At 39.7% G+C, this 18,695-nt stretch overlaps 1 protein-coding gene across 6 annotated transcripts in view; it reads right to left on the bottom strand.

Moving 5' to 3' along the window:
- The window catches only part of fam184ab (family with sequence similarity 184 member Ab), a 216,016-nt gene that overhangs the window by 31,263 nt on the left and 166,058 nt on the right, over nt 1-18,695 (bottom strand). For all 6 annotated transcript variants that reach the window (XM_082504918.1, XM_082504923.1, XM_082504919.1 and 3 more), the window contains exons 15-16: nt 11,439-11,592; nt 8,314-8,441 (exon numbers count right to left, since the gene is read on the bottom strand). In XM_082504918.1, coding sequence (XP_082361044.1) covers nt 8,314-8,441; nt 11,439-11,592 — 282 coding nt within the window. The remainder of the gene's footprint in view (nt 1-8,313; nt 8,442-11,438; nt 11,593-18,695) is intronic.

The raw sequence follows: 18,695 nt of genomic DNA, 5'->3' as shown, positions 1-18,695 counted from the left end.
TTGGCTTAAAGGGAGAGAAGCTGTTTATTTCAGACAGTGGATTAATCGAAAGGTTGCAGCACTATAAGATTAATAGGGGTTATTTTGAAGTGGGAATCGCACAAAGCCACTTTCGCAGAGTTCAGGAAAAAAAACAGAGGTGGAAAGGAGCATATTAGGTCCTCTTTAAGTAAATTTACTTGTTTCCTCAGGTAAAGTCACTGCATGATACTGTTAAGGCAGTATTAAGCTGTGACCCCTCTTAAAATAGATCAGAAATAAATGTTAGATTGCTAAATTCTTTGAACAACAAGCAGCACACCAGTGCCAAAAGTATTCGCTCAGCTTTCCCACACATATGAACTTGACTAAAATCCCATTCTTAATGTCGGCCAACCATTTGCAGCTATGACAGCTCCAACTCTTCTGGGAAGAGTTGGAGAAGAGTTTAAGATGACCAGTCTTTTAGAAGTGCATTTATGAGATCAGATGCTGATGTTCACTGAGATGGCCTGGTTTGCATTCTCTGATCTGATTGATAGTAAATGGTAAATGAACTGGTTCTTATATAGCACTTTTCTACTCTGAGTACTCAAAGCGCTTTATACAACTTGTTCATTCACCACACCCATTCACTTTTCTAAGTGCTATCTAACTACCATTCATACATACACATTCACACACACATTTTTGGGTTGTATGGAAGCCCCAAACGCAATTTCATTGTTCTTGACAATGACAATAAATAAATAAATACTAAATAAATACTAAATACACTCCGATGGCTGCATCGGAGAGCAACCTGGGGTTAGTATCTTGCCTAAGGATATTTGGCATGCAGACTGGGATTGAACCACCAACCTTCCAGTTAGTAGGTGACCTGCTCTACCACCTGAGCTGCACAAAGTTGCGAGCATGAAGTTGTACAAAGTTTCTTGGTAGCTGAAGTATTAACAGTTCCTTTAACTGGAACTAAAGGGCAGAGCAAAACTCCTGAAAAACAAGCCCAGACCATAAACCCCCTCTGCCAAACTTTACACAGATTTTCCATCGGCCTTCCATTTATTTGGGCTCAGGACACAACTTAACACTTCCTGTAACTCTTTCAAATTAAAAGCCTTAGTGTTTCTTCTTACCACAGCTTTGCAGGCATATACAACAAACACTGGAGAGGACTGTTCCTTTAGCTTGCACATTATAGGCAGCCCTTATTTGGTCACTTTGTCCACAGAGACATCTAAATCCTCCACTGGTTTTCATTTAAGGATACACAGTGATTTCCAACTGTGCCACAATAAGCTGAGTCCGTGTAAGGTTCTTATTTTGTCAACTTACTTGCATTTTGCAGCCAGTGTACTTGGGGAAACAATGATCTATTAGTTCTTTTGGGCCATAACAGTTTGTTTATGACTGATAAAAGCAACTTAATAAAATCAACTTAATAAAACTTAATAAAATCCAGTAGAGAACTCAAGCTGTTGAACCAGGTAATTTAACTGACGAGTATGGCAAAAACAAGATTTCAGTCATTATGGGAGAGACGAGATTCATCTGAGCTCTGATAATACAACAGTGCTGTAAACTACTGAATGACTTCATGTAAACATGACCAACAACTGAAATTACTCACGACCGCCTGCCGAGCTGCTCTTTTCTTCTGAGCTCCACACTGACACAAGAAGCAGCTCGATTCTGTCGCATTTTGAAAGTGAGAAAATGAGCAAGTGATTTTCCCAGCAGGGGTGCGGTGAACGACGCGTAGGTTCAACCAAACAGTGGCATAAAAAAAACAAAAAGAACAACGCAGCCTGTCTGCATTTACGAGTCCATTATTGGAACATGTGACTCACAGCTTCGCAAACTTTAAGAAGTATTCCACTTTCTGTTGTTTGTTAATAGGGAGCTTAAATTTCTTTTGTATACAGTGCATGAACTGAGGGGGTGCATTGAGGTCTGGTATAAGATAGAAAAGGATTATTTTGAATAGTGCATAGCTACTCTGATAAAGTCATAAGGTCAGTTGCTGCGATTTATCCTCTTTGTAGCTCTGAATATCATCTCAGATATGCCTGAAAATGGTAAATTGATCTGTGCCTGTAAAAGGTGAACTTTAAAGAAACAATGACACCTTACTATGTTACTTATTTCACTGATATATATATATATATATATATATATATATATATATATATATATATTTACATACATACATACATATATTAATTGTCATCTCTCATTTGGGTGTTTCTATTTTAGTAACTTTCAGTTTTATGTTGACTGTCATTTGTCTGTGATGTGTTTTAGACACAAGAGACTGCTTCCTTTCTCTCATTGTCCTTGATTAGTTTTGGCTGTTCCTTGTTTCCCAGGTGTTTCCACTCCTCTGATTAGTCCTCATTGGTCTCCTTGGTGTTTGTTCTTAGAACTTTGGCATCTCATCTAATAAAAGGTTGATTTTAAAGATTACAAAAAAGTTTATTTGTCATCATGGAGCATTTTGTGTTGACTGATGAGGAGAAAAAATGAGCTGAATCCATTTTCAGAGGAGCCTGAAACACTGAAAGAGATCTGAAACCTTTCTCAAGTCATTGTCATTAACATACTCAACTCTGAAATTCCCGGGAGGTGAAATGGGCCTCACGTGCCAAACATTTCATTACGTTTGGTGACTTAAATGAAGAAGCAAGATGTGATCTGAAGACTCTCAGTTGAGTGCCACTTAACACCATCAGAATTAGATTAAACACTGTCACGTTATCGTCTACTAATGATTCCTCTCCCTGTGAAAAATCTAATTTAACTTGGCACTATAACAATTTGTGCCAAGGACTGTGTTCACATATCCAGAAGCCATAATCTTGTATAATAGCTTCATATTCACAAACTACTGTCTATTTGCATCGCCATCTGCATTTTCACTTAATGTAATTGGCTGTTTTTTTTTTTAAGTCCAAAACCTTCAGTACAATCAAGCACAATGGTGATCGGCCAGATGAGTCTTTAATGACCAATTTACTCATTTTACTCTTCATCTCATCCAAATCTTGGCTGGCGTTGGAGCAGGAGATGAAGGGAAATTAGGAAAGAAAGCTGGCAGAATTAAAGAAAGAAACAAAGGCTAATTGGAAGAGCATTTATCGAATGATATGGGACATTATAACTTAATATACTCTTTCAATTACAGCAGATATCAGCCTTTGATTTCACAACTGCGGAAGACGAGATAAAATTCCCAGTGTTGGGCTCGTTTGGGGGAGAGATTTATTTACTTTTGCATCTTGTCTGAGTTGATCTATCATCTTTTTTTTTGTCTGCTTATCTGCTGTCTCTCTCTTTTATAATCTAATTTTATCCTCTCTTTCAAACACCTCAGATATAATATGTAAACAGCGCCGTAAAGGAGATCGCTTTGTCATTCTCTGTTTTGCCTAGTTCTTCTTTATCCTTCTTTTCCTTAAAAAATAAACTTTTCAAATAATAATCAAAAAGGACATTACAGTAAAATAGAGTGTGATTTCCTGAGCTACTTTATTTTTCAATGGGTATTAGTAGTTAGCCAATGAAATCCCATGAACTGCTGCCATGAATACATATTTTTATTCTCAGGGGAACAATGCTGTGCCCCAGTTTCTAAACAGTGTGTGAGTTATTTGCTTTGTTATTCCTTTAAATGTGCTTTTTTGTTAGTTTTGAGTTCTTTACTGTCTTATTCATAAGTGTATCTGTGAATTTTAACAGTAAAGCCTTCACTTTTAATTCCTCCTTTCAGCGGGACAAAGGTGGTTCGTACTGTTGCTGTAAAATATGCTGGCTGTCATCATGTTTATCCAGGGCTGCCAACACTAATATGGGAAATATGCCACTTTTCTGCCTGTCACAATCTCAGCTAACCACTTCATATACAATTCTACCAAACTGTTAAGAACACATTGCTCCAAAAACCCATGGCTCCATGAGAACAGAACCATAGCGGGGAGAAAAATAATACGAGCGATAAAAGGAAACAACGGTTCTCTGAAGATGCTTTAAATCTAACAATGAGGAAGAAAACAAATGTTCTCATGTGTGCTAGAGCATCATCATGACCACAACAATACAATCAAAGTGGACCGGAATAGTTATTAAAAGTCAAGAGATACTGATGGCAGGGTAATTCTTCAGACAAGACTGTTAGATCAAACATGATAAATATCTAGACAAGGATAGATGACACTGTGCACACAAAGACCTGCGCACACCTCTGCACTCCATCAGCCTCTCCCTCCCCATCTGTTAAGTAATTGGAGGTACAAAAGCATTATTTAACACAGCGTGACGCCCGTCTGCCACTGAGCTCCTCCGCTCTATTGACTCAACTCAGGAAGTTTTAGTTTATGTTCCATTAATGCCTCAGCAAAGTAAACAAGGAATTATTGTAAACACAGACTCCCACTGATGTTGAATTTAAATGTAAAACAAAATGTTTAAAGGCAGACTTTTAACATTATTAAATCCCAGGACCTACAGCATGGACAGAAATGTCCATTACTAAAGCCCCATTCAAGCAGGCCCAGAGAACCCCTAGCAACCAACAGTAACCCAGTCACCAGAGAAAAGTGTTATTTCCTGACAGGTTGGTGAGTGGTGGAAGTCGATATCTTCCATGGAAATTATGGATCTACTAGTAACTAAAGCTGCTTCTTTCCACATGACTTTACATGGTTAACAGGTAGCAACAGCTTGCTAACTGTGAAAACATACTTGTGTGGCTCGATGCTCCCGCAGTAATCAAGACAATCTGATGATTGTTTAAAGAGTTTGCAGAGGTGATAAAGAGGAAGAGGTCTTTCTCTTTTCAAAGGCCTGCAAAAATGGCTTTTTACTTTTTTCTTGTTAAACAGTTACCAATGTAAATTAGATTATTATCCTACTACTATGTAGGAAAGTATGAATGTCAGACTTTGTGTCTAATTGTGATTTATATTCAGGAATGGGCATTCTCTGGCATTATTAATTTCATTGCTCAGTTCATCTGCAAAACAAAAACACTAGAGAGATGACTTGCAGGGAGTTGGTAACGCATTCGACATAAAACAAGAAAAATATCAAGAAAAAAATGAGCCGACAAATATTTATTTGCCCCCTGTGGATCCAACCTTCCATCCAATGAAACTCGTCCAGTGGGTGTTTCCTCAGGAAAAGAAAATATTGAGCAGCTATGTACATCGCTTTGTGAGCAGCACATCAACTTCTTCGTCTGAGCGCGTAACTTGGATGTCTTTATGGATCTCAGAGGACCAAATAATAAATAAATAAATCTTCAGATGCAAGAAAAAAGGCAGAACACAGTGATGTAGAAATCTACGAGAAACTGACCCTTGTCTCCTGTAATCCATGACATCAGAAAACATGCTACTTTTTCAGTCATTCATTTTGAATCTTTTTAAATAAAATATGATGATAATTTTGCAAATCATGGTCCACATTGTGGTCAAAAACAAGAATAAAGGAGAGTTTGCTTTACCTCATAGCTGACTGCTAGTTGACCACCCCTCGCTTGTCACATTCAGTTTCAAATTACCAGAGTGAAAACAGTTTGAGGCTTTAAGACAGATCCTCACTAACAGGTTGATGATGTCATAGTGGCTGTGTTGACTGAACACGTAGTTACATTTCTTGGGAGGTGTGTATCAGGTTAGATGGGAGGTTACGGCACAGGTTTAAGAGGGGGTTCTGCTTATCTCTGAAGTCATGCCGTACATTTCCAGCTGAAGCATAATTCAAACATCACTGCTTGACTGGCAGGTAGTTGAGACTGTAACATGTGCCTATTAGCTTTAATTGCCCTCCTGTTCTCTTTGTGACTAAAGAGGGAGTAAAGGTGGGGTGTGTGCACGTGTGCATTTAGGGGGTGCATAGTGGCAGTATTAAAGAGAACCAGCTGTGTGTCTCTGCTAGAACATCTGTATCATAAGGTGATGAGAATGGAACTCACTGTGCTGGGGGTAATTAGAAAGATTTACAAGTGGTGCTCAGAGGGCTGCCTGCAGTGTGGTGTGTGTGCTTGTGAGCAGGTGGTATATGATGCTGGTAGCATCATTTAACATTGACTCCATCCCACTGAATTTCTTTGATTTTGATTTCTTTGAAAGTAATTTTGTTTTTAGAGGACTGTGCGACCTAGATTACTGCATTAGTGTCTGAATGTTTTATCACTTATTTTGTATTTGAGCATGAGCTGTATACTGAAGATAGATGGTGGCTGATCAATCACGGCTTCACCAGCTGATTAATGAAGTCCTGTTCTGAAGCCTTGAGTTTTGCATTTTGGCCACCACCACGTTGGTGTGTTGGAAGAAGAAGCGTCCATATTTTGACATGATGGTGGATTACAGAGTTAACGATAACATGCTTCACACAGACATACAGATGTCTGCTAGTTAGTTAGGTCTAGCTAACAGACTCGATACCTCTATGAAGTGGGAAATTAACAATCGAGACAAAAACCAGCCTATAAAACATGTTTTACTGCAATAAAGTTTCCATAAAGGAGACTATAAAGACCCGTGTGTCAAGTGCTCATTTGAGGAAGTGCAACTTTTGGCACTTCTTTATGGCCCATTTATCCTCACCATGCAAACTGTGCCAGATGAAAAAAGCGACATCATATACAGAGGGCGATGTTGCAAAAGTCTGAAAAGAAAAAGACTTGCTACTTTTTTCTCCTCTTATACCAGCGCTGATGTGCACACTGTGTCTGAGTGGAGACACTTATCGTAATGTGGGGACTATTTCCTCCCTCAGTGCTGGTATAAGTGGTACGGAGCTGAGGCGACGTCACTGTTTGCAAACAGACCAATGTAGTGAGCTTAACCGAGGCTGAATTCTTCAGCGCTAAGAGTATCTATTTGCTTTGGACATGAACACTTTCTTGGGCTGTAAAAATTTAGTATATACAAAAAAATAAAAGTAAAAAGCTTCCACAAATCAAGGCGACACCTATAAATTGCTCATTTTTGAGTCAATCCGATTGTTCAGTCTGACGTCACTAGCCGTGTCTGGGTCTAAACTCCGCTGCAGGTCCATATATCAAACAATCACTATGGCATTACTGAGAGTTGAAAAACTGTCTAAAGTCTTTCATCTTTAATAAAATGATCAGCGTTCTGCTCTACCGGGTGTAACAATTGAGTTTAACATCCAGGCATCCATGAAAACTGAATTTATGACATTTAACGGAGTTAGAAGTTAGCAGGAAGTTAGCTCGCTAGCTTCTATCCAAATACAATATAGCATGTCCTGACTGCGGGGTTTTGGAAACAAATTAAAACGTACAGCTCTGTTATCACTTCCAGCATAAATGAAGACAGAAAACTAAATAGCAGTGACGTTTGTAGGGTTACTGAAGTTTGGCTAGCTGGTATATAATGATGTGCTACGTGCTTGCGACACAGCTATGTTAGCATAATATAAACAAGCTAACTTTTTTTCCCACTCGATAAAAGTTAACGTGAGTGTTGTCGGTGGTCAGGAACAAATGTAATCGCATGGCAGGATGCTGTAAAAGGACCAAACTTCAGCCAGGAGAACAACTGAGATAATCCATCCACAATACGAGGTTAGTCATTCATATACTGCTTCATGTGCTGGGCTGTAGTTACATCCTAAGGTTTTAAAAACTGAGCTTAAATAAATGATTAGTGGTAATAAAAGCCGAGGGAGGTCAACAGTGATCACTGACTGTTTTAGGAGCTTTTTGAGATTAAATAGAAGAAAATACAAAACATTAAACATGTTAACAACACAAAAGCCATATTAAACGCAGACTACTTTAGACCCGGAAGTAGGATTCGTCGCGTCATCACTGAACAACCGGATAGGTAAAGCTGGAGCTGGTGCATAGTCAACATTTCCTCTTGAAATGCTCCTTATTTTTTAAGCACTTTTAACATTGATCCAGCTTGTCCTCAATTATTTTTTTGTTGCTCAAGTAATCAGTTATATGACTAATCACCTCGATGTAACCTCAGGCTAATTTAAAAACTTGGTGAAATAAAGAAAAATCCATAAAAATATCAGCAGCCTGTGGCTTTGATCCAAATTAAATGGCTCACCGGTGCACATAAGTCAAGCCGGGTGTGTATGACAGGAGAATGTAATACTGTGTGCGTCTAATCTTCACTGTGGCCATGGAAGAGAGAGAATATGGTAAAGTGTTTTGAGGATTCATCCTTCACTGGATGCCCATTCATCACATAGCTTTGTTGCTCGTGGTGCTGTGGTGGCGGTGGAAATGAATGTGGTTGGAAATGCTGTTGTGATAAGCCAGCCCGTCTTCAGTAAGTCTCACAGTACCTGTGTCCGGTTATTCTCGATCGTCTTCTCCAGCTCGGCCTTGGCGGCGGCTGACTCGTGCTGGTGGGTTTGTCTCAGGTGTTCGATGGCTGACGCGTGGATGTGGTTCAGCTCCGATCGCAGAGAGGCTGATGGAAAAATATGATTGAATACACGAATGTCAGGAGGTCACATTTTATTTGCACAGAGCATCACGCACATGATGAAGCAAAGCTAGTCTGCATATTTCAGATTCAGACTTACTCAGAAAGCTCCTTTCAGCCTTTTGTCTATTTGCAAAAAGAGCTCATTACATCCAAAGGCATTCTTACTACATTACTTTTTTCCCCCTAACTTTGCCCATAAAGAGAATGTCTCTGCTGCCTTTACCCGAGTGGCCTTTAATCCTCACTTCAATGAACACCTTTTATTGCAAACAGTCTAATGGCTTAGAGAAGCATGGTGAGGGAACACACTGCTATTAGCTTTGAAAGACAAAAGAAGAACAAAGTCACGAACTGCACATGATTTCTCTCTGCAGTTCAAAACCAGTCAGAAGACGGGCAAACAGAAAGAAACAGAACATGCGAATACACACGTATGGGGATACGATAGAAAAAAAGGTAAGAGATATAAGGAGGAACAGGTAATAAAATAATATTATCGCTGGAGCCTGCCAGTGTCAGGACCATGACATAGAGGGTAATGGAAGACCATTTATCACAGCACAGTACTGGTTTGTCGGCACCAAATATTTGGTGAGGTTGAGAATTTACTTCACTTATGTGCTTATATGATTTTGTTAGACTTTAGATCCTTGTTGATGTTTCATTTTACTCTGTTGTCCCTACACTGCATTATAATGAGAAAATAATAAAGACCAGATGTTTCTCCTGTCAAATAGCAACATTAACGTAAGACAGAGAAATGTAATAATGTAGTCTGTGATGAAAGAATGTCTGTCTACAGTCATGTAGAAAACATCCATATGTCTTGCGTTCTGAAATTACAGCTATTATTCACGGAAATGCCATTTCTATAGCACCGCGGTGCAAGACCAGCTATCTAAATGCGCTTTAATGTTGTTCTGCAGTGGGGAGGAAAGACTGTCTTTTGACAGAATGAGATCAGACCCGGGCTTGAGGAGGGGTGGTTAACTGCCACAATCGATGGGGATGGTTAATTGAAAAGAGACGACAACCGACAAACAGGACAAAACACAAACTGTGAGCGAGCAGGCAAAAATGATCACCCATCATTCTACTGCATGACTTTCCCTCGGACCCAATTCTGAGTGTTTTATTGAAACAGATATCTCCCACAGCCGTCCTTTTTCACTTCCGATGTTTTTCCACTAGTTGGAAAAACTCCATGAGGTTCGGGGGAATGAGCCGTCTGAGCAGAGCGTGGAGCAGGCAGTAAACATGACCAAGACTCACTAATGGTGAACGGACCAGGTTACCAGCTGCTAAAGTCCAACACGTTCTGACATTAACAGAACGTTGCCAGGGAGCTGGAAAGTTACAGATTTGTGTCCTCACAAACAAAACTGGCTCAAATGTGTGATAATGTGACCTCATCTTTTCCAACTGTTCTCCGTCTGCACCAGCTGGGAAACCCTGAGCTGTGCTGATGTATCACAGAGAGGCCTGTACATGTATATCTCACAAAACTAAAATACTGTGAAAATCTTCATTTTTTTTCACTTTTTAATTTAAACGGGTAAACTTTTATATATTCTATATAGATTTATACATTTAAAATGAATAAATTAATACTTTCTTTGTTTTAATTTTGATTATTAAAAATTGTTTAAAAATTTAAACAGTATAAATACTGCATGATTTTATGCTTCATCTGCTCACGTCCTTTACAGAGATGCTGATTTCTTTTTCCAGTTGGACTTGCTCACAGTGCTGTCTGTGCTCCATTCGTCAGCCAGCTCACTTTTCAGAAATTGGACAGTTTTGTATTTTGAATCCTTTTTTGATAAAAATGAGAAAATGTTACGATAAAACTTGTGATGGATTTGTGAGTTTTTTTCATGAGCTTTAAGCCAAAACCAAATCAAAATGTATAAATATTTAATAAATGGAGAATACATGAAAGTATAAATCCTGAAACAACTAACTTTTTCCTGGACCTTCATATTATTGTAGATGCACTAGTACAGATGGACCCTGTCGCACACTTTTGCCTGCAGACTGGGGTCAGGTTACAAAAATTGGGGGATGCCAAAACAACACTGTGTGGTCTGCGGCTGCAGAGGAGGCGTGGTGCAGTGGGTTCAGGGGCCAATGCCCGGGAGGCTGGGAGGGCAGCTGGGGCTGATTGGCTTATTAGGCTCTCCGGTGATCAGGAGGTCGCTGGGACCGGAGGAGAGAGTTGCACCGGGAGTTGGTAATCTCACTAGAGACACCGACCCTGTGACATTGTACACGTGTTGGGTCCTTTTGCCAAACTAAAGCTCACAATGCATTTACATTTCAGAGAAATCCAGTTTAAAATATATTTTTTGAAAAATAATTGTGTTACATATTAGAGGATAAAATATTAGCCACAATAAATGTGGCAGCCCTAATTTTCCCTTTAAGTCCTTCACTGCCAGTATCTTCTTTCACTCAAGACTTTCTTCTGAAATACATGAATCTGTTTAGCCCCTGCTGCATTTTTTCCATTTGGATTTTTCTGAAATAACCACCAGGAATCCATATTCATAGGTGTGTGAAGTCTCCTTTATGTAGACACAAATCAGCTGCCGCAGGGTGTGTTTGAGGGTTTCATAAATGACTTCCACTTAAGGCTGTATATAGTCTGGAATAGCACTTAATGTGGCAGTGTGAAAACAGAGCGAGACAGGGGGGAGGATCTCATGGCTGAATTGAAGTCCTGCCAATAGTCTCATATTCAACCTACAAGTTTAAACACAAATATATTCATATTTGTGTTTAAACTTGTCGGTTCTACTTAAACATTCTTCTGTTCTTTCTATAGTTTCAGCTCAAACTGAAAAATCACTGCAGACTGAATAAAAGCTCTCCAATCAAGGCAAAATATACTTAAAATTCATGGGTGGGTTAATCTGTTTTTATGTATGCACCCACACACAAAGACAGAGCAACCAAACACACACACACACACTTTACCTAACATGGCTTTGCCCTCATCCTCCAGTTCAAAGCGGAGCGTTTGAAGCTCCTGTTCTGACTGCTGTTTGAGCGTCTCGATGCTCTGGCGGTGAGCCTCTCTGAGAGACTGCAGCTCTGCATGGTGATGGTGGCGGAGACGCTCCTCCAGGTCCTGATGGAGAGATGAGACAGGTGGGTAAAAAAAGGAAACAGAGGAGGGTGAAAGAGAAACAAAAAGAGGTCAGGAAAACAATTAGAAAGAGGGAAATGGAGGAGTGGGAGGACCAGAGGGAGACCAGCGACAGGAAAAATGCAAGAAAATGAACAGTATAGGAGGAAATGATGGAGTGGGAGGGAAAAGTAAGAGGCAAGAGGGATAAAAACAATGAAATGGAACAGTGAGCAAGAAAGAAAGTAAAAGAAAACAATTTTATTTAAAATCCTCTATGAGCTAAAGGAGAAACTGACCACTGAAGCATCAAGAAACACACCATTTATGCTGCAGACTGCACAAATCGGGGTCACCTTCTATGTCTGAATGCATCATAGTGCACACGCTATTTTCTTACATTTCTTACATTTGAAATGTCAGAAAAAATTATAAGTCACTCTGCTCTGGAGATGTGATATTAAAGAACGCGCAGACAGTTTTCTCCGTCATATTTCAAGTCTCATAAACACTTTTCCTAGAAGGTTTGCCGTTCCTGTCCAGAAGTGCTTCATATTCATATTGCTGCATATTTCCATCTGCTTTGGATGCTGGAAGATCGTTCTGGTTGCCATTAGTTTGCATGAAAAAAAACATCCTGTCTGCAAACACTTGCCAACTAGCTACTGAACTTGGAAAAGTGCGGCACACCAGAACTAAAGTGTTCACCGTCACTGAACGGCGTGCTTTATTGGTGCAACCAGCATGTTTCAAAACACCCAACTTTCACTTTGAAGGCAGACAGTCTTTGTTTTCTGTTTGTGTCACACTGCTTAGGTATTACATCACTATTTTAATGGCAGATACACAAAGCTAAGGTGTCCGTCGGGATATTAGGCATAAAAATGGATTGGCGCATCCCTGCTCTTCATCCTTCTGCATGCAAACATGGAAATCTGGAGATGGGATAGAGGTGGGTTTCTAAGAAGCTTGCAGATATATCCTGAAAGATCTGACAAATGGATGTTAAGAAGAGTATCAGGCAATTTCCCAGGATTGGAGCTCACATCATGTCCTGCTGGAATTAATTAATTTATGGTAACCCTTCAAAAAACCTGTTTATATTGACACAGAGAGAAAAACTGAGTGATGTGCCATCAGATTCTTTTGATAATTTTGCTGTTGTCGTGCTATGAAGAAGGAACAGGCACAAAGACATTAATTAGTATTTAGGCTAAAGGCACCAGAGGCAGTCTTTGTGTACACTTCCAATTTTCAGCTTTTCTGGAAACTTTTTGTCACATTCAGCATCTGAAAGCAAGAGTCTCGACTATTTAATTAATAAAACAATAAATATGTTCATTTTGTTTCGTTCAGCTCTTTGATTTCCACTTTAGTTTCCAAACAAGAACTTAAACAGTTTAAACAGAAAAACATATTTGACTATTAGCAAAAACAACTGACAAGCATACACAGCATTAGCATCATGCATTAGCACTGTTTACTGGAGGGTTGCCACAAAACAAACACACACACACACACACACACACACACACACACACACACACACACACACACACACCGTAACATCAGTGAAGACCTACTAATGTTACGCTGCTGGCAGCTGAGTGTTTACTCTGGCAGGAAAAGGCTGTTTTTGATGTGTGAGTATCCACACTTTGTGCCTTTCTAGCAGCAGTTTATAGGAAACATGCTTTTACTTCTTTGAGAAATAGTCAGCGCTGCTGTTGCTGTCAGGATTTGACGTCTCTGTGTCAAACGGCCATTAAAGTGTTTCTGCAATCTATCAGGAGCCTCATTTCTGTTTCCAGAAAGCAGTCCTCTAAAGTTATCACTGAGATTACACACACAGGGTACTACTTAAGCGCTGTTTTTCAACATGCAGGTATAAGTTGGTACAATATGACTTCTTTAGAGATTAACAGTAGTCATTGTCAAGGCTTTTCTAAGCTTACAAAGGTGTTTATGATGATGATACCTCTAATTTACAGAAAGTAGCCTCCACCTAAACTACTTCTTTTGGCTTTAACTGCAGGGATCACCATAGTGGACTGTCTGCCTCCATCTCACCCTATTCCTAGCATCCTGCTCTGTCACACCAACCCTCTGCATGTTCTCCTTCATGACATCCACAAACCTCCTCTGAGGTCTTCCTCTTTTCCTCCTGCCTGGCAGCTTCATCTTCAACATCCTTTGTCCAGTATATCCACTATCCCTCCTCTGTACATGTCCAAACTATCTTAGAGTCACCTCTAACTTTGTCTCCAAAACATCCAACCTGAGCTGTCCCTCTGATGCACTGATTTCTAATCTTGGTCAAAATCGCTCAACAGTCCATCATCTAATCTGAGAAACTCCAGTGCGTCTCTCTAAAACCCAACTCTTGAACTTAATAAAACTTTTAAATGCTTAACTGTCTGATTAGATTTTTGGTTGCCAGATGCATTTGGTAACACTCTATGTTCAGAATAGAATTTCAGTCTTGATGTCAAGCCCCAAGAAAATGGTCAAACCAATGAGGGCAAAAAATGTAAAATAAAGATGAGAACAATACAAGTGACTTTTTAATTTATCAAGAACCTCGATATAAAGTGTTAAATGTTCTTTCCAACTCTGGACAAACCACCTAATCATCTTTGTCTAAAATGGTATCAAGATAACTAACCCAGCATGACAATAAATAAGGAAAACGTTGATACTTTTTCTATCAGCAGTCGTGAAATATTGGATGACGTTCAGATCTCATTTGCATTGTTGCACAAAGCATTAAAGCACACCACGGTTCACACTGAGTTTAGCTCGTTTTTCTTTGTCAGTGAAATGTTCAGGTGCCATTTTGTAAATTTTAAACCACAATCCATCAGCGAGAATGATCTAAAATGATATTCAAATGAGGCTGACAGAAACATCTGCATTTTGATTCAGCAGTGTGTAATGCCTTTGGGAAATGATACATGGATTGAAGAGATGCTTGAATATTGAAATGAGGCTCGCTCTGAGTTGGCGGACAGCAGCCCTGGTTATTCAGTGTTCGACGGGGCTCCCATGCTGTTTTTATGGTAACCCTTCAAAAGCACCAAAAGCAGCACAGTGCATTAATGACATCAGAAAGAAAAAAGAAAAGAAATAACTGCTATTTATAGTGGATTCAGTCATTTATCTGCTATAACAGGGCTCTCTGTTTTCTCACGATGAAAAGCTGTTTTATATTTTACATAATTTTCCTATTTGCACTTTAGAATCACATTAAGTCCTAAAAAGATAACGTAACAATCCTCAGCAACTTAATAAAAGGCAACATTATTCTGATTAATCTCAAACACAGTCAGAGTATCAATGATGAATGAATCCAGTGTGATTTAATCCACTGCGTATGGAGTTCACATGTTGATGCCTAAAATTTGATGTTTTGGTTGCCACCACAGTTTCTTTTTTCTACCAAATCTACCAAACAGAAACCAACCACACAAACAAGGGACATAAAAGTCTGTATCCAGACTAGGGATGGGTACCGGTATCCGGTGCCATAATGGCACCGGTTCTGACATAAACGGTAGTAACCAGACCGAAAAGCAGCGCACATTTCGGTGCTTTGTTTTTCCTGAGCTGAGATACACTTTAGATTCTAGCCAATCATTTTCCGAGGATAGTAGGCGGGCCCAGGTACGTACGTTCTTTTAGAGCAGAGCTACAGATTAAAAATGCCCAAGGTGAAGCGGTCAAAGTCTGGCTGTACTTCACAGCAAAAGATGCAAACTCAGCAGCCTGCAACAAGTGCTTTAAGGTGATACTGTGCAAAGGAGGTAACACCTCGAATCTGATGAAACACCTGGCGACACATAGCGGGTTTTTTTTTTTAAAGCCGAGAAATGCACCGTATTTGATAGCTTGCTGCAAGACCTCACACCGAGCACATCTACTGTGGGTGTGGTGGCTGTTATCGACCCGGAGTTAGCAACATCCCCCAAGAATCCGAATAGTAGAGTCCTGGCCCCTAGCCCTGCCAGTGTAGCAGGAATGATGAGGATGATGATGGCAGCAGCAGCCGTTCTTCTCTGGGTGAGTCGCTTAATGTTGTTCGTGTGTAATTTACGTTGAGTAGGCTAACCACGTTATTAAATTAATGCATGTAAGGTGAACTAGCAAACACCGTCATAGTTACATGCGGCTGTCTTGTTTGATGGCAGATGCTCCCTTCACCCTGGCCAAAAAGGCTAAAATGACCAAAGAAAAAGTGGAAAACGGCTAAACGTGAGAGGTTTTTGGACAAAATTCGTTTTTTCCATTGTTTAAGCACTGCTTCCAGCCAAGAGTGATGCCATAAATCCCCTATAGCTGCAGAAAAGGCTAACATTGTTATCTTTTCACAAAAAAACAGCTGAACACGAGAGGTTTTTGGACAAAGTGTGTGTTCTCCATTCTTTAAGCACCGGTTCGAGCACCGTTTAAAAAGTACCGGTTTGGTACTGGTATCGGATAAAACCTAAACGATACCCATCCCTAATCCAGACCAATGAACTATAAAACAAATTGACTCGCTAAACAGCTGATGTCAAACTATCCACCGAAGCCAAAACCATTTTTGTACTAACTTGAAAACATGTTTGCTTCTGCTGTAAATTGGGGCATTTTAACATGTGAGTCTATGAGTGCTCATTCACTTTCTGAGCCTGCCTCAAGTGGCGACTGAAGGAACTGCCGTTTCCAGCACTTTTAACCCCTCAGTCATGATTTTCACATGTGATAAATTGAGAACGATGCAACATAACTTTTTCAAATTGATACCATTGGTGCATCTAGTAAAAATCGATGACATGTTTGAATCTCAGCTACCTCAACCTCAAGGATCAAGGTCATGGATAAACTTTTCTGAAAATACTCTATGGTGTAAATTTGACTCTTTTTTTTTCTTCAATTTTACCATACTGCAAGGATTATTATTTTGTTGTCTGGTTGTGTTTCGTCGACCTTTATGTAGCTAACCTGACGCCATGAGTGAAGTAAGCGGTTGGTATAATCTTGGCACAGATAAAAGAATAGACATGCAAAGTGACCTTCAAGATGTTGTAAGCTGAAATCTTCCAACACAAAAGTGGTGCACACTTTATGCTGCCAAAAAGTGTGCATCACTTTATGGCAACATAAAGTGGTGCACACTTTATGCTGCCAAAAAGTGTGCACCACTTTATGGCAACATAAAGTGGTGCAAATAAGCATTTTGATTGAAAAATGTACCCTATATATGCTCAGTGCCCGGCCCAAGAAGGAAAAGCAGCAAAGACCTCTTTCACTCAAATATAAAAGAGAAGCTAGGCCGGAGGAGGGTAACAAAGGGGCTTGCAGATAAATCATGGCAGCCTACTTTACTATCGTGTCCAACATGAGACACAACACTACACTCAATTTTATACTTCCAAATAATCCATTTAGGGCCTCATTCTTTCCCTGTCTTCCTTTTTAAGATTAGGTGTTGGTCCACTGGCCCTTACTTGAGACTTGAGCAAATCTTAAGGACTTGATTTAATCCATCTAATCCTTGCCTAAGTATTCTGTTTCTCTTGAACACATCACAAAACACAAGCTCTACAGTTTGACTTTGAAGTAGCACCACTGCAGTTTTTTAAGATCTGGGAGAGCCTTTAATTATCATAGATATTCTTAATGTCCTTCACTGAGTTCATATGTGCAGCGAATCCTGTAAGAGTTTTAAAAGCCACTAATCTATCTTATTCATCAGTATTGATCATTGTTGCTTTTGTGCCCCGAGTCAGTTAAAAGCATACCTTTTATTCCTTTAATTAAAAGGAGAGCATTAGTTTCTCTTAACTGCAGTGAATCCTTTAATTACAAACTGACCGAACTGTTGTTACATTCACCTCATCCTCCCCTGTCTTGTCTCTCTGTGCTGTTTGTGTGTGAAGGCCTGCTTCTTCAATCTTCTTTCCATTACCAAGCAGTCAATATTTGTTACTTTTCTGGTGGCTGAATCCATTTAACAAGTAAAAGTGGTGATACCGAAGAACAAGAGCTTCGGGTAAACATACAAAGACATGAACTGAGAACATTGACCCTCAGGTTTTGTGGCAAACTGATTCAGCTGCTTTTAGTGCAATTCTGAATCCTGACCCCGAAGACCACTGAGAGTCCCCAGGTGGAGAAAGTGAGGCATCTGAAAGAGATGTGGCTTAAAAGCCTGTCTAATGTGCATTCAAGATCTTAGACTGTTGAGTAGAATCTTAATGCCTAAACTAACCTGCAGCCAACACAAGGGTTTTAAGACAGGTAACATGTTTGAACCCTGAAGCTGCTGTAATACAATAATGCTCACCTTATTCAAAGCTTTTTTGACCAGAGAACACCACCTGACTAGTAAAAACGTTTGACTGTGGGAAATGACTGCACTCTGCCGTTATTCCAGAGATGATTGAGGGGATTTGGTGATTTTTTTTTTTTTAATGCAGGACTTGAAGGTCAGATCAGATCAGGAGAAAAGTAGCACAGGTGATGTCTGAACATGTGCACACTAACTTTCAGCATTCCTCATAGATAATTATTTCACTACATAAAGAATTATGGCAGAAAAAAGCAACTCTCGTGGCTGGAAAAAGAAATCTGATTGAATTGAAGCCAGAGAAAACGACCCCACTTGATGCGCTTGATGTATGAGAAGAGTTTATTGCCTTAAAAGTCAGTTTCTATGCTTCTTCAACACAGCATTATGTGTGTTCTGTAATTAATCATGACATTTAAAGTAAAATTGACAAAAGCAGGAACTGTTTGAGTGCATGATGACCTTGTGATTAACAAAATGGTACCAGCGACATTTTTGTTGCTGACTGGGCTGCTGCTGTACAGGAAGGGAGGTGATCTATTAGTCAGATGGTCAGTGGTGTGATCCCTGGCTCATACACTCCATCTCTTGAAGTGTCCTTGGGAAAGACACAGAACTCCAAATTGCCCCTGGTGAATTCATTGGAGTGGGAATGTGTGTGTGATAAGAAAAAAAAAAAAGGTTAACAGCAGAATAAAGTGCTGTGTGGATGGGAGATGTCCAGAAGTACTTCTATTCTCTCAGAAAGAGTAGAAAAGCGCTACACAAGTACCAC

The sequence above is a fragment of the Aulonocara stuartgranti genome, assembly GCF_965226115.1.
Source record: "Aulonocara stuartgranti genome assembly, chromosome: 15".
NCBI lineage: Eukaryota > Metazoa > Chordata > Actinopteri > Cichliformes > Cichlidae > Aulonocara > Aulonocara stuartgranti.
The sequence above is the reverse complement of the archived record's forward strand: the minus strand, read 5'-3'. Positions and strand labels throughout refer to the sequence as shown.